The 16,617-nt window shown below is 42.0% G+C and overlaps 1 protein-coding gene across 3 annotated transcripts in view; it reads right to left on the bottom strand.

Annotated features, from left to right (window-relative positions):
- Positions 1–16,617, bottom strand: part of TSGA10 (testis specific 10) — a 454,368-nt gene that overhangs the window by 34,692 nt on the left and 403,059 nt on the right. For 2 of the 3 annotated variants that reach the window (XM_086933297.1, XM_086933299.1), the window contains exon 18: positions 55–165. In XM_086933297.1, coding sequence (XP_086789423.1) covers positions 55–165 — 111 coding nt within the window. The remainder of the gene's footprint in view (positions 1–54; positions 166–16,617) is intronic. The other variant, XM_086933298.1, reaches the window with a different exon arrangement.

Here is a 16,617-nt window from a genome sequence, read left to right as displayed (position 1 = left end):
TGTTAGGGATATTTCTATTTGATAATCAAAAATAATAATTATAAATAAACATACACTTGCCTTTCAAAGCGCTCAGTTCCTAGTTGCCTTTTGACCATGTCTAGCTCAGCCTCTTGTTGAGTAAGTTTGTTTTTCAGCTGCATCGTCTCCCGACTTTGACTTAATCTAATTAAGATAATACAAAAAATATTCTAAGTGCTTTCTGAAAAGTGTAGACGAAAGAAAACGACATCTGCATAAATCTCAAACAGTATGAGGTTTGAGTTCACATAAAGGGACTGGTAGGAGTAACTATTTCCACATAAAATATTTCACTCATTCAAAATTCACTGCTGAGATTAAATAGTATAGAACCCAAAGAGATGGAGAAAGTAAATATATGTAAACGAACAATGGATTTTGTTATGTCATCAACATAAGTACAAAACCACATTATGACCATATATTCTTGTTACCCACAAAGAAGGAAAATTACGATTAGCTATTGGTAGACTTAGTGCTAGCAATTGCTCTATAAACTATACTATCTATGTACATGCTATATGGTCAACAAGAGGTGAAACTTTGAAGCTCCAAAGCCCCATCAAAATCCTCAGTTTATCCAGTTCCATCTGACTCATTCATTGAATATGAACATTCCCTGTTAAATGCTGCTTATAGTCATCATAACTGTAACTGGCCACTGACTCTGAAGGTGTTACTTTTGCTGACATTTTCTGAGAAGCCAGGACTCATGTTGTTGCCAAAAACTGACAAGATGGCACCAGGAGCACTATGACCGCGGAGCACGCTACTTGTGGCCGAGACTTTGTTGTGCAGCGCTGTGATGGTACTTGGTTTGCATGGCACGCCCACTCTGTGTTGGAGGGTGTCAAGATGGTGAGGGGTGGAAGACGAGGTCCCAAGAGATAAACACAGAGTGGATGCGCTGCGAAAGTGAGTTCTCCCGATGAGCAGCCCAAGTGTTCCTGGTGCACTCCGCTGCCGTTTGCTGTCTTCTGGAACCTTTATAGAAATCAGGTGGAGGGTGCAAAGGGGGATCTCAGTGGTGAAGGTGGAAATACCTCTATTAATGGCTTGTGGGCCTTGGATAGACACAATCTGTAGTTCTAAGGATGACCCTAGAGGGGAGAAGGGAAGGGGGCATCCCTGTGGCACAGACAGGGGGCAAATCGTGTCACTCTGCAAGCTGAATGATATATCCTCACACTGAAAGGCCTCATATGATACACTATTCGCCTACGAACATGATCAAGGACAATGTGCACATACAAATAAGATTGTGCAACACATGACAAAGGTAACCCCCAGGAATGTGGAGCTGGGGCGCCACCACCTAGTGCTGTAGGCACAGAGCTGCCCTCTGACAAATTGTCTGGAGTCCGTTAAAGCCACCAGGGCTGCCTTAGAAAATAAACTTTTCAACATATATGAAAATGTTGGCATTGCTATTGGAAAAGGAAATATGAAAGAAAGATATCCTACATATAACTGATGAAATAGGAACTCATAACTTTCAGGATGCTATCATAGACTGTTATGTAGATATCTCAAGGTACTATATTGACCCCATACCCTCATCGAGTAAAGTGGATGTAGGTAGAGGTTGTCTTCCGACGGTACCCAACGGCATGAAAGAACAACTGGACGCTACTCTGACTAAGGAGAAATTGGAAGAAGCTCTTGTGGGTTTGCAAGGGGTGAAATTCCCTGGTATGGATGGACTTTCGTCTGAGTTTCATAAAATGGCATAAATCCTTCTTTTGGAAAAAAATACAAAGACCTCATGTACTTTAACCCCTTTAGTGCTGCCGTCGGTCGTCGCGAGCACTACCTTGCCAGTGCTGCGCACGTCCGTTGGCCTATGCGGCCGCACCCGTTTCTTCGAACGTTTAGCACTGGTGCAGAACGTTCGAAGCAACAAACGGGTTAAGCAATGCAGGCCCCTTTCTATGATTAATACAGACGTAAAACTCCCCAGTAAGACCACAGCTACAAAATTGGCTAACATGGTTCTGGTATTGGTGCCTCAAGACCACATATGAACATGATTACTAATTTACGCCCATTGGCTTATGTACAAACATTTCTTTACTAACAATAAGAGGTGCTATGCAGTGATGCCCCTTGATACAGAAAAATGCACTGTGATAGGACTATATGTTCCTGGTAGAGGAGGGCTTCAATTGCGGCCGTTATATTCAGAAATGGATGATGCTCCTATAATCCTACACAACTTCAAGAGTCAGAATGAGGGGAGTTATTTGTAATATTTGGATTCAGTATTGGGATAAGGCATGCCTACCAACTGTCACTACTTTTATTTGTACTGGTAGTGAAACCATTTGCACGCATTATGAGGAATGATCTCATTGACTGGGCCATCAAGAGAGATGACAACAAGCAAGTAGTGTCCTAATCTGCAGACATTTTGGTGTTCTTGAGGAATCTAGGCAGAGATGTTCTGTACATGCTTGAGTTGTTGGAGAACTCTGGTGAACGTAACTGGAATGAACTGGGCAAAATCACCTGTGTTCCTGCTTGAAATACTGGTCCGCCAGGTCGAAAGTTAATTGCCAGCGCAGAGACTGCAATGGCAATCCAGAATCCAAAAATATTAGGATATTAGATTTAGTCAGGGGATCCAATACTGCTGTGAATAACAACAGACAAATGGGCAATAAAGAGCAGGCATTCAATAGCCTTTTGGGCAAAGTCCCCTTGGTAAACATTATGTAGCTTTCAAAATGTCTCCATGTTTTTCAGGAGTGAGGCAGGTGCTACTGTAGCCAATTTTACAGATACTATGTTGACAGATCTAATACGGCCCCGTGATTGCCCTAAAATTAAACTGAATATCCACAATGAAAGGGAATTGATGCCCTTGATTTTGAGTGCTACTACCGGGCCTCAAAGCTGCAGGACCTACCTAATTGACTGGAAAAGTCCAATATTGCTGTATGTTTCATGTGTTGATACCCCGCTTTGTCAAATATTTCATGTCTATGAATGAAAAAAATAGGGCCATTGGTGCCACATCTAGTTTCCCTGATGTTCCAAATCTGGAATTGGGTGACTGATGTCAATTAAGCATTTTCTGTTCTCGAACGAACTAAACGGTAGGAGTTTTACAACATATTAGAAAATGTGAAGGGAGGCTGCATTGGTGGGGTGGATTGAGGTAGGCTGCTGAACACTAGCAGATTTTATATATATGAATATCTTCTTTTTCACTTTTGATAAGGCCAAAACTTGACTCCGCATTAGGATAAGGTAACGTAATTCATTTTTCATGGCAAGATGTCAGAAGCTTCAAGGATTAGGTACAAAGGGTTTCCTGGCAGAGCGCCTGACTCACTGTGGTTAATAGCCCTGGTAACACTGAAGCAGGAAGGGGGGGGTGCTGGTGTGTGCGTATGTGCTTGTATGTATATGTACAAAAGAAGATTTTACCAGTATGGGAGTGCAGCTTATGCTTATCGGGGTCCTGTGGGAAGCCTTTTGTGTGTATATATACACACGCCGAAACGCGTCATGCCTGTGAGTTCCCAATAAACTACTTGTGAAGCCCGCTGTGTCCCTTGTTTCTACTTGGATGGGAGGAGAATTTTCATATCATTAATAACGTGCTGCATGTGGCGCGCCTACAAGGGACCCTTCCATGAAGAAGTCGCAGCATACATGGGCAACTCGTGACTTTATCAATGCCAAGGTATAGGATGTCCGGGACCTGCCAACGAGCCCCCCGCTGCTGAGAATCTGCTGCCAGTGGCGGTCCATGACGACATGGAGAGGTGCTGGCACTGTACTTACGTCTCCAGCCTTGGCCCCTGTGAGTCTGGATGGTTGGAAGTAGGAGACACAAGGTTGTTTTGTTCCCTGGATTTTCGTGAAGTTTTCCTCCTACAGCACATTTCAAAATCCAACATACTACATGAAGGGAGCAGTAGTCTCGTACTTGGGACTACTGAGGAGTAAGCATGACGATGCGATGTAGGTGAGCTCCCAGCCACCGTGAAAGGAGGAGCTTATAAAGGACATGCATTGGGAAACTTCCATTACAAACTGTGGCATTTGGAAAAAGACTTACCGCAGAAATGTGTCATGCCTGTGAGTTCACAATAAACGATCTGTGAAGCCCCGCTGTGTCCCTTGTTTCTACTCGGATGGGAGGAGAATTTTCATATAATTAATATAGTGCTGCCTGTGGCACGCCTACAAGGGACCTTTCCACGAAGATGTCGCTGCATACATGGGCAACTAGTGACTTTATCAATGCTGAGGTATCAGATGTCCGCGATCCGCCACACAACCCCCGCTACTGAGAATCTGCTGCCATTGGTGGCCCATGCCTACATGGAGAGGTGCTGGCACTGTACTTGCGCCTCCAGCCTTGGCGCCTGTGGGTCTGGATGGTTGGAAGTAGGGGACACAAGGTTGTTTTGTTACCTGGATTTTCGTGAAGTTTTCCTCCTGCACCACATTTCAAAATCTAACGTACTGCATAATGGGAGCAGTAGTCTCGTACTTGGGACTACTGAGGAGTTAGCAGGACAATGCGAAGCAGGTGAGCTCTCGCCACTGTGAAGGAAGGAGCTTTTAAAGGACATGCATTGGGAAACTTCCATTACAAACTGGCATTTGGGAAAAGGCTTGCAGCCGAAACAAGTTCCTGATAAAGGGCCTGTGAAGCCCTGTTGTGTACCTTGTTTCTACTCGGAAGGGAGGAGAATTTTCATATCATTAATAGCGTGCTGCCTGTGTCGTGCCTACAAGGGACGCTTCCACGAAGAGGTCGCGGCATACATGGGTAACTAGGGACTTTATCAATGCCGAGGTATCGGATGTCCGCGACCCGTCACACAGCCCCCCCGCTGCTGATAATCTGCTGCCATTGGCGGTCCATGACCACATGGAGAGGTGCTGGCACTGTACTTACGCCCACAGCCTTGGCTCCTGTGGGTCTGGATGGTTGGAAGTAGGGGACACAAGGTTGTTTTGTTCCCTGGATTTTCGTGAAGTTTACCTCCAGCACCGCATTTCTAAATTCAACATACTGCATGATGGGAGATGTAGCCTCATACTTGGGACTACTGAGGAGTCAGCAGGACAATGCGATGCATGTGAGCTCCCCGCCACTGAGAAAGGAAGAGCTTATAAAGGACATGCATTGGGAAACAGGGAGGAGAATTTATATATATATATATATATATATATATATATATATATATATATATATATATATATTCCACCCCTCAAGTAGTAAAACCACAAGTTGACAAGACTGTGTGCTGGCCAAAGAAATTTATTTTCTGTCAGCCCTCGGACGCGCTTCGCCTGACCAGCAGGCTTGTTCACCGAATCTTCAATTCATTACAATCGCCATTTTAACCAGTGTGCAACACGTACCATCATGTGACCAAAAACTACTTGGTGAAAGAGAGTGAAAAAAGACTCGTAGTTTTTACAAGTAAATAACACATACATTGGCGTTTGTTACAAAACTGCTGGAATCACAAGTGATTAAATATCCTTACAATTGCGTGGAAGGGCATGGAATATTAACGTTTCAAATTATCAACGTTTCACAAATATCAACTCTCATGCAGGCGCTGCGATCCTATCACTTAGTTATGTGACAGGGCATAAACCAACAAGCGCGATCGAAGCAGTGGAGAGTTTTTTCTCCACTTCAATACAACTTTATTGATGAATTATTAGCGCTAATATGCGAGTAGCGCACCTGCATGTTAGCTGGTAACCTGATCTAGCCCAAGTGGGCGGGTGCTGCCTCTACACTCCAGACGTTAGTTTTAAACATCTTTCCAGACCAGTTTATATCGCGTATTGCCCCAGTGGGCGACAGTTTGCCACTCTTTCAAACCCTTCTCCGAGTAGAATACCCATTGAAGCGGAGAAAAAACTCTCCACTGCTTCGATCGCGCTTGTTGGTTTATGCCCTGTCACATTACTAAGTGATAGGATCACAGCGCCTGCATGAGAGTTGATAAAAAAAGAATGACAGTTTTTTTTAAATGTAGCATTTTTTTATAAATTGGAGGTAGTTCTAAAAAGAACTGCTTTTTTATTCTTTTTGTTGTTTTATATTTTTTTATTGTTTTTATGAACAATTTTTTGTTGTTGTAATTTTTATGGGGACAAACAAAAAACAGGGAATTGTAAACAGGGAATTGTAAAACAGGAAAAAATTAAGGTTTGTTTTTGCACTTGTGTTTGTCTCCAGCACGGTTAATCAATTTAATACTCTGCTCTCCATAGCAAATTGTGCTACCACAAAATTTGCAAACTATTTTGAAATCTCCAAACTGGGTTTGGATGTTTGGGACGATCTCACTTGTCTCTGGACCCGATGGAGTGGGTTGCTTACTTTGGGAGGTGCTGGGAGAAGATTGGGGAGGGTTTCTGGTCAGTTCTCTGACCTCTGCCGCAGCATAGTTGTTTGGGTGCCGGCGTTGCATGTGGCGAATCATGGTGTTGTTGCCAAAAGAATACTTTTTGGCAGGGTTCCACCTGGAAAGTACAGTGCCACAGATCAGACAAGTAACCTTTGGCGCATTAACTTTCTTGAGGGCGCTTGGGATTTTAAAAAACTCCCAGACAATGTGCTCCTTTGGCTTATAGGTGGTAGTATCTTCAGGTAGGTACCACCTCTCCTCCTCCTCCTCCTCCTCCTCCTCCTCCTCCTCTTCTTCTTCTCCACCACTGTGGTATTGTGGTGGTCTTTGTGGTGGTGGTGGTGGTTGAGATGCTCCTGCTGCTGCTGCTACTGTAGCCATTTCTCAGTACAAATAGGTACAAATAGGTCTGCAAACAGGTCTTCCTCAGTCAAAGTAAAAAGTGAGAATGAGGAAAAAAGGTGGGGGCTTTCATCATTTGGAAAACAAAACTGTCCTGAACCAATGAAAAGTGTTATTTTCAGGTCACATGACCCGGGTTTTCATCATTTGGAAACTAAAACTGTCTTGAACCAATGAAAAGTGTTATTTTCAGGTCACATGACCTGACGCACTTACGCTACGCACCCCGGGGCGCTTACGTAGCGTGATCGTATTTGCTCGAGTGCTTCCGGGTGCGCTTACGCCGTGCGTATCACGCGGACGCGGCTACGCGATACGTCACGATGATGTTTTCGTTCGCGGCAATAGCGCTAACGGGACACTCACCGGTACGTGCACCGGGGCGCGCCGCAAGACTGCGCTTACGGGTGCGCTGACCGGTACGCGCACCGGGAGCGCTCCAGGGCAAAACAATTTAAAAAAAATAAAAAACCATGAACAATATACATAAACAAATATAGTATTACATAAATATACAAAATAGGATTCATTATAAAAAATATTACATTTCATAGCTATATAAATTTGCTATTAAAAAACCTTTGAAATTCACTGAAAAAAACATAGGTTTGAGGCCCTATATATAGTTAGGAATTAGCATTAAAAAAAAACTATGAAATTCACTGAAAAAACTATAGGTTACACACCAGTTATAGTTAGGAATTAGCATTTAAAAAACCTATTAAATTCACTGAAAAAACCATAGGTTTCACACCAGTTATAGTAAGCTGGAAATTTTACTGACATAAAACCATTGAAATTCCCACGTTATAGTTAGTTGGACTCACTATAACGTGCGCGCCTGCAATGCACTGCTGATGACGTCACATATTACATCACTCATGACATGGTCAGTGACATCACTCATGACATCACTGATGACACCATCCTTGTGACAGAGTGACAGACCTCCTTTCAGTGTAATGTAACACTTGAAACACATATGCAAAAATAGAAACTAACATTTTAAAAAAAATGGAGATACCCATACCAGTTACAACAACCAATTCAGTAATTCCACCATCTATATACACATTCACTCATTCACCAACAGTTCTATATAGTCACTCATACATATACTCACTCATCATATGTAGTGATACACCTATACATCCTGTTACACACCGACAGTCATCCAAAAGTTACTCAGACACATACTCACACATGCAAATCAACTATTGAACATCCATTTATTTGCATGTACAGCTATACACACACTGCCACCTTACTTCTAAGGAAACTTACACATACTTACTCTCTTAAACAATCACTTATAGAAACACATACTTATTTAAACAGGAACTCTTACAATCTCTCACTCTCACATATACTCCCTTATGTATATATCAATACTCACATATACTAGATTAAAACATATGTTGTTACTGATAAAGACACTAGTGAGACAGTCATTCACTCACTAACACACACATATACACACTCATCCACCCATACAGTCCTGCACATTTGCTGTCTTCAAAACACATACAAACAGTGAGTCAGTCATTGATGCATCTATGTGCTAAGTAAAACCCCCACCAAACCATACAGACACTCATACTGATACTAAAAAACATCTAATAACCCATATACACACACATGTAGCTACTCACCAACCCATGCAGCCACTTATACACAAAGTGAAACACTGATACATATATTTAAATATTTAAACATTACTCGCTAATATATGTATTCACTAAGATACACTTAATAAGCCAGTTAACCAATCAATTTTTTTTTTTAAAACATCCATTTAGAGACTTATTTAAACATTTATTCTTCCATCGACCTTTACATATACATATATAAAACATATTTATTTTTCAGAAAGACACACATTCACTGGATGGTGTCATCAGTGATGTCATGAGTGATGTCACGGACCAGGTCATGAGTGATGTAATATGTGACGTCATCAGCAGTGCATTGCAGGCGTGCAAGTTATAGTGAGTCCAACTAACTATAACGTGGGAATGTCAGTAAAATTTCCAGCTAACTATAACCGGTGTGAAACATATGTTTTTTTCAGTGAATGTATATATATATATATATATATATATATATATATATATATATATATATATATTACCTACTGGCGGTCGCCCAGTAGGTATATATAGTTAGGATTTTTTTGAATAGGGATTTCTGAAAATTCTATGTTGAATAACATTGGCGTTGATGGACGGAATTGGCTGAAACTTTCAGGAAAATGGCACATTGTGTTTTTGAGCGTCCCCTAAAAGTTTGGGGGGGTTTCGTCAAGCGGGGGCCGAGAAGAAAGGGGGGTCCCAAACGTGTTTTCAACATTGAGTTTTCCATAGGGCGGTTGGACTCACTTTTAGCCTGAACGGCTGAATGGATTTCCACCAAACTTGGCAAAATTGTAGGGACTGGTACCCCGATGTGCCTTTGCTATGTCTCAAGATATATGCTCCAGTGGTTTTTCAGAAAATTAACTTTGAAAAATATATATTGGGCTACATTGGGCTATATATATGTTAGAGCCCAAATGTAGCCCAAAGATGGCCACCAGAGACAAAAAAAAACAAATGTAGCCCAAATATCAGCCAGATGTAGCCCAACTATAGCCCAATGACAGAATGTCCCAGAGTGTCCTAAAGAACAACTAGAACGCTAACAGTCTTACTTATGACAAAAGTATGGCACACCTGAAGTCATCTTGATTGGAATAAAGTGGTAACACTTAATACATTTAATTTGAAAAGGAACATATATATATATATATATATATATATATATATATATATATATATTACCTAGTGGCGGTCGCCAGTAGGTATGTATAGTTAGGATTGTTTTTAACCCCTTCCATGCTCATGACGAGCTCAGCTCGTCATGAGGCACAGTGGAGCTGTGCTGATGACGAGCTGAGCTCGTCATGAACAATAGAGTTCACCATAGATCAGCACAGGAGGGGAAAATGCACAACAGCGATGTGGTTAATGGGGATTTCTGAAAATTCTATGTTGAATAACTTTGGCGTTGATGGACGGAATTGGCTGAAATTTTCATTAAAATGGCACATTTTGTTTCTAAGCGTCCCCTGAAAGTTTGGGGGGGTTTCGTCAAGCGGGGGCCGAGAAAAAAGGGGGGTTCCAAAACGTGTTTTTAACATTGAGTTTTCCATAGGGCGGTTGAACTCACTTTTAGCTCGAACGGCTGAATGGATTTCTATGAAACTTGGCAAAATTGTAGAGACTGTTTGCCCGATGTGCCTTTGCTAGGTCTCAAGATATGTGCTCCAGAGGATTTTGAGAAATTAACGTTAAAAAAAATATAAATATCTGTGACAGCGTCCCGGTTAGCGCCCCGGTTCGCGTCCCAGACGCGTAACGGAACTTCGCGAGGAGAAGCGGATTGGCTCTCCGGTGACTGTCAACATTCGAAACAGTCCGGAGCGGCCGCCATCTTGTCTCTCGGTAGAATCGAGAGACAAGAGGTGGAAATAAACGAAGGGGGAAATGAATGAAAGGGGGCAAGGTAGACCCCTCCTGACCCCCTAGGATTGATGTGGGGGCTATTAAAGGGCCCCGCCGGGCAAAAAAAAAATAATAATTCCGATTTTTCGCGGTGGAAGCGCTACCCGGTATGCGAACCGGGTAGCTCACCGGTAGCGTAACGGGAGTCCGCCATCTTGTGTTTCGGACGAATTTAGTCGCAAGACGGAGGATAAACAATGTTGGGAATGGATATAAGGGGGCACGGGAGACATATCCTTACCCCCTAGGTTTTCTGAGGGTGGCTGAGGAGGCCCATATATGTAAAAAAAACCAGCCTTTTTTTTCAAATTTTTGCACGGTTAGCGCCCGGTCCGCGCACCGTGTAGCGTTCCGGAAAGCGTAACAAGGGGAAAACCAAGGGAAACAGTAAAATAATATTGGTGGGTTATCCTGGAGGTGACGCACCTCAGCAACGCTATAATTGATTGGATGCCACCTCTGCATGTGGCGGTGCATAGTATAGTTTCCAAAACTATACTTTTTGTCTATGCCTCGGGACAGAACTGCATCGCAATGAGGCATGTCACCAGCTGGGCATTGACGTTTTTTTGCCCTCGAGGGTAAGAAAAAAATTGCCATATAAAATGGTCTTAGCGGTGGGATTGCTGGGGCTCTTCACGCAAGAACTGCCTCAGCTCCACCTCCTCTTCCTCTTCTTCTTTCTCTTCCTCTGGGTTTGGAAGGAACTTTGCAGGTGGTCCTTCCTTCCTAGGTGGTTGTGGTGGTGGTGGGGGTCCACCAGCTGCAGCTACTACAGATGCCATGACTGAACAAGCAGAAACAGGTCTTCCTCTCACAAAAAAATGTTCTAAACCAATGAAAAGTGTTATTTTCAGTTCATGTCGATGTTGTTTTCGAATGCGGCAGGTGCGCTAACGGAACGTTTCCCGTGCGCGGATCGGGTCGCGGCACCAAATTGAGCTAACGGGAAGCTACCCGGTGCGCGGACCGGTAGCGAAAAAAAAAAAAATTTATATACATAAAAAAATTATATTAAATACATAAAAAATATATTTTTCCTTTAAAAGAAGAATACATTTTACAGCTTTTGATATTTGCAATTGAAAAACCATTGAAATTCACTGAAAAAACCATAGGTTATAGACCATATATAGTTAGGAATTAGCATTTACAAAACCTTGAAAATTCACTGAAAAAACCATAGGTTATAGACCATATATAGTTAGGAATTAGCATTTACAAAACCTTATTTTACTCACACAAAACCATTGAAATTCGCATATATAGTTAGTTGCACTAACTATATATCGCGCACCCGCAATCCACTGCTGATGATGTCACATATTACATCATTAATGACATGGTCAGTGACATCACTGATGACATCTCAAATGACATCACTGATGACATCACTGATGACATCTCAAATGACATCACTGATGACATCACTGATGACATCTCAAATGACATCACTGATGACATCTCAAATGACATCACTGATGACATCACTGATGACATCTCATTTGACATTACTGATCACATCACTGATGACATCATTCATGTGATAATACGATGCACCTCTTCAGACTCCAATATAACCTTAAATACAATCAGTGTAAACAGACACTCACAGACTGTCACTCATCCATGGAGTTACTCACACACCTAGTCTGTCATGCAAAGAATCAATCACACCTCCATTTCCTCAACTATACAGTTATACACACCTTACTTATTCAAACATATACTAACACATATTTACTCTCTTATACAATCCCTGATACAAGTTCACAATGATCCATACAGCCACTCACACATTCACTGGCTCTTATGCACAGTTATTTATATATGTCAACTCTCACATGTACTGTCTTTTACATATGCACTTACTTTGACATGTAGCACTGAGATATCCATTCACTCACCAATACACTCATGCACACAGTCAACCGCCCATACAGCTGTTTCCACATGCACTTTTGAACCCATACATCTAGTGAATCAACTGCTCACACATCTATGCACAGAGTCATACACCTCCCAGCCACCCACACACACACTCAGTCTCCCATACAAATACTTGGGCAACCAATCAATAACCCATATAGTTACTCATATAGCTACTGATCAACACATGCAGCAGTTTACAGAACAACAGACATAATGATGCACAAATTAAGACAGTTTAGTCACTAACCCATGCACTCAGTGAGACACATTTAATCACTCACTCATACAGTCAGTCATGCACCTACTAAATCCTTCATCCAGACACTTATACATCCACTCATTCTTCAATATGTAAGACATATTTTAACTTTACAGAAACATACAGTCACTGGATGTTGTCATCAGTGATGTCATCAGTGATGTCATTTGAGATGTCATCAGTGATGTCATCAGTGATGTCACTGACCATGTCATGAATGATGTAATATGTGACATCATCAGCAGTGGATTGCGGGTGCGCGATATATAGTTAGTGCAACTAACTATATATGCGAATTTCAATGGTTTTGTGTGAGTAAAATAAGGTTTTGTAAATGCTAATTCCTAACTATATATGGTCTATAACCTATGGTTTTTTCAGTGAATATATATATATATATATATATATATATATATATATATATATATATATATATATATATATATATATATATATCATCTATCTTCGCTCCTCCTGCACCAACTCACGCACTCACGAACGGGTGCTGTCGTGCGTGGGGTGCTCCCGCCAATATTACGCTACTCGTCTCCTTCTTCTTCAAGAAAGACACAGCACTCACGGGGGAGAGTCTATGATTTTATTGTGACTTTCAAACTCACCGGACGCGTTTCGGCAGTCGCCTTCCTCGGTGGTACGAGGGCACGCCAGAAACGGCCATGTTTTATTTGCACCGTGACCACATTTCCTGTTTGTCATAAACATAAACATAGGACCCGTGTATGTTTACTGAGCGTGGCGCCATATTAGAACGAGGAGTCAATAACATAAGTATATACATAAAATTACATATATACAAAGTGCCTTAATAATCTTACGAACTGGCAATACATCGTTAATTCGTTACAATGATATACAATTATGTTGTGAATCAATCCCAAATAACCATAACGCCCTGAATGGGCACATTCACCCTGTACAGTCCGTATATTCAGCGCCACTCTAAGACATAACGCCCTGAATGGGCAAGTTCTACATACATATCGCCCATAATTTCAAAAGTGCAACTCTAACCCAAACAAACAAAATAAAATAAAATAAATAAATCCATATCATTGCCATCTTTATACTTTCAAAAATCAAACATTATCATCAGAATCTTAAGAGTAAAGTGCAGACCTATTCTATTTGCAATATAACAGACATATAGCCATATGGCTGTTAGTAAACTCATGAACTTGTTCCGATTACAACCCAAATATTGTCTTTCCAGCCTATACTATTTATACATATATACAAATTTTATACAGTAACAACAATACCCGCTGCCCAGATAACCTTGTCCTGAAAAACAGAGCCCTTTATCCAAGACTAGCAGCCCGTCCCGACGTTGTCCGGGTATGAATTGCTGCCGGCCAGTAGTATATTGTTTTGTAGGATTTCATTTTGATAGTATTTCTTATCTGTGACAGGTCTGTGAAATGCTCCGATTCACAGAGCACTGCTGATGCACTTAAGAGTGCGCGTTCAGTAGTGTGTGAACTCGAGTTTCCCTACTTTATTTTTCCTAGCAATATTATATAGCGCGAACTCGACAACATGGCATGAGCACAATTTACATTACAGAAGAACATATTCATTTGTGGTAGGCACGGGGAGACATAGCGATTTGCCTGGAATCACAGGATATTGAGCTGATGCCGAGATTCGAACGTAGCTCCCCAGCTCTAAAGTTCGCAATTCAAGAACTTGGGGTGGGAGCTGTGTCTAAAAGTGTATGTTGGTGCTGGCCATCAATGAGAGAGACCTGTGCATTTTTCAAATGGGTGGTGAAAAAATATGGAGTATGTTGCTGGAGATGTGGGCCGCCGTGCCACCAATGTACTTACCGGGGGAGGGTAAACACCCATTATTCCACAACTTTCTTTCCGCATACCCTCACTCTGCATACTTTCATTACGAAAGTTCCATGACTCCGCAATGCCATTAAAACACATGGCATTACAAGCATGTTTTTTTTTAATGTTTGGATAAGGTAAGTATGGGTATAGGGTATATGTTTTGGGGTACTGAGGTATATGTTTTGGGGTGTTTGGGTATTTTAAGGGTTCAGATATAGTTTTGGGTTATGGGGTACAGGTGTAGTTTTAGGGTTTAGGGATATGTTTTGGGGTACAGGGGTATTTTTAGGGTTCAGGGCTAGGTTAGGGTTTTGGGGTATAGTAGTATTTTTAGGGTTTAGGGGTAGGTTTGGGTTTTTGGGTACAGGGGTATTTTAAGGGTTCAGGGCTAGGTTTGGGTTTTGGGGTACAGGGGTATTTTAGGGTTCAGGGGTAGGTTTGGGTTTTGGGGTACAGGGGTATTTTTAGGGTTCAGGGGTAGGTTTGGGTTTTGGGGTACAGGGGTATTTTGAGGGTTCAGAGCTAAGTTTGGGTTTTGGGGTACAGGGGTATTTTAGGGTTCAGGGGTAGGTTTTGGTTTTGGGGTACAGTTTTATTTTTAGGGTTCAGGGTTAGGTTTGGGTTTTGGGGTACAGGTGTATTTTTAGGGTTCAGGGGTATGTTTGGGGTTTGAGGTACAGGGGTGTTTATAGGGTTCAGGGCTAGGTTTGGGTTTTGGGGTACAGGGATATTTTTATAGTTTAGGGCTAGGTTTGGGTTTTGGGGTACAGGGTATATTTATAGGGTTAAGATGGGTTAGTGTTTAAGGGTGTTGGGGTATTTTAAGGAGTAAGGGTGGGTTATGATTATGGGTTGCACGGGTATTTAAAGGGAGCAGGGAGGGATTAGCACATGATATGAGACATGGCATGAAGGGCGAACAGGAAATGTGGTCACGGTGTAAATAAAACATGTCTGTTTCTGGTGCGCCCTCGTACCACCGAGGAAGGCGACTGCCGAAACATGTCTGGTGCGTTTGAGAGTCACAATAAAATCATAGACTCTCCCCAGTGAGTGCTGTGTCTTTCTTGAAGACGAAGGAGAAGGAGACGAGGAGCTGGATTTCCGGACCTGCCCCTGCCAATTGAAATGCCGGGACTCTATGGTTGGTGCGGTTTGGGGAGACGAGGAGGCACAAGCTATGCTATTTTAAGGTGACTTTGGCCCGTGACACTTTTATTTCCCCCGTTGCTACATCAGATTAGCCTACAGCATTCTGGTATATGCAGTCCTGACGCATTGGGCGTCCCACATGACTAAAACTCACAGCCATCACGATCTCGCGCTGTTCGGGGGGCGGAGCCTATCTCTCACCTGGCGGGAGGTTAATTGGTATTTATACCGGTGAAAAACATTTGCATCCTGCTACAACCATCTGGCGCTGAAGAGGCTCAACACCAAGCCGAAATGCATCTGCCCTGTTCTTTGGTTTTGCTGGCATTAAAGTAACCTCCTCTCTCTCCCCTACTGTGGCCTCTTCTTCTTGCCCTCGGAGAAGTTTGCTGACATATATATATATATATATATATATATATATATATATATATATATATATATATATATATTTATATAGGTATTGCAGCTAATGGATAGTGAGTGTCTCAAAGTCTTGTGATATATTAAATAACATCAAGTAATGCACAATCTTCTTTGCCACAATGTAAGATATTGCATAGGGGCTTACCTTACCCCTTCTCTACTATGCAGAACTTAGCTTTGCAAGATCAGCTGACAGGCCAATATGTTGACATATTAATGGCAAACTACTACACACATTGTGGTCATGCCCAGTGGTTGTGATTTACTGGAGATTTGTTTTGGGGCACATAGGGACACAGTGGCTTGTTACACATGCTTGTTAGGGCTACACCCTGTGCTCAGAAAGAAATATTGTATTTCAATTTGTAGGCATTTCCAACTACTAATAGACATCTAACTATCCACAGCTAAACAAGCCAGGTCATGCACTCGGATCATGAAAATGATTCTGGTGAGCGGACGCTAGCGAAAGAGCTGCATATGAAATACATATGTACAAATTACATATAGGAAGAAGATCTAAATGACTGGCAAGACACATCTGTATTGCTTGGAGATAGTGATATGTCATAACCTATGTCCGGATGGAGGGAATATTTAATTAGTTTGAATGGTGAACTAGGAACTCT

The sequence above is a fragment of the Lissotriton vulgaris genome, chromosome 8, assembly GCF_964263255.1.
Source record: "Lissotriton vulgaris chromosome 8, aLisVul1.2, whole genome shotgun sequence".
Classification (NCBI taxonomy): Eukaryota; Metazoa; Chordata; class Amphibia; order Caudata; family Salamandridae; genus Lissotriton; species Lissotriton vulgaris.
Note: the sequence above shows the minus strand (reverse complement) of the source record. Positions and strands in the feature narration are given on the sequence as shown.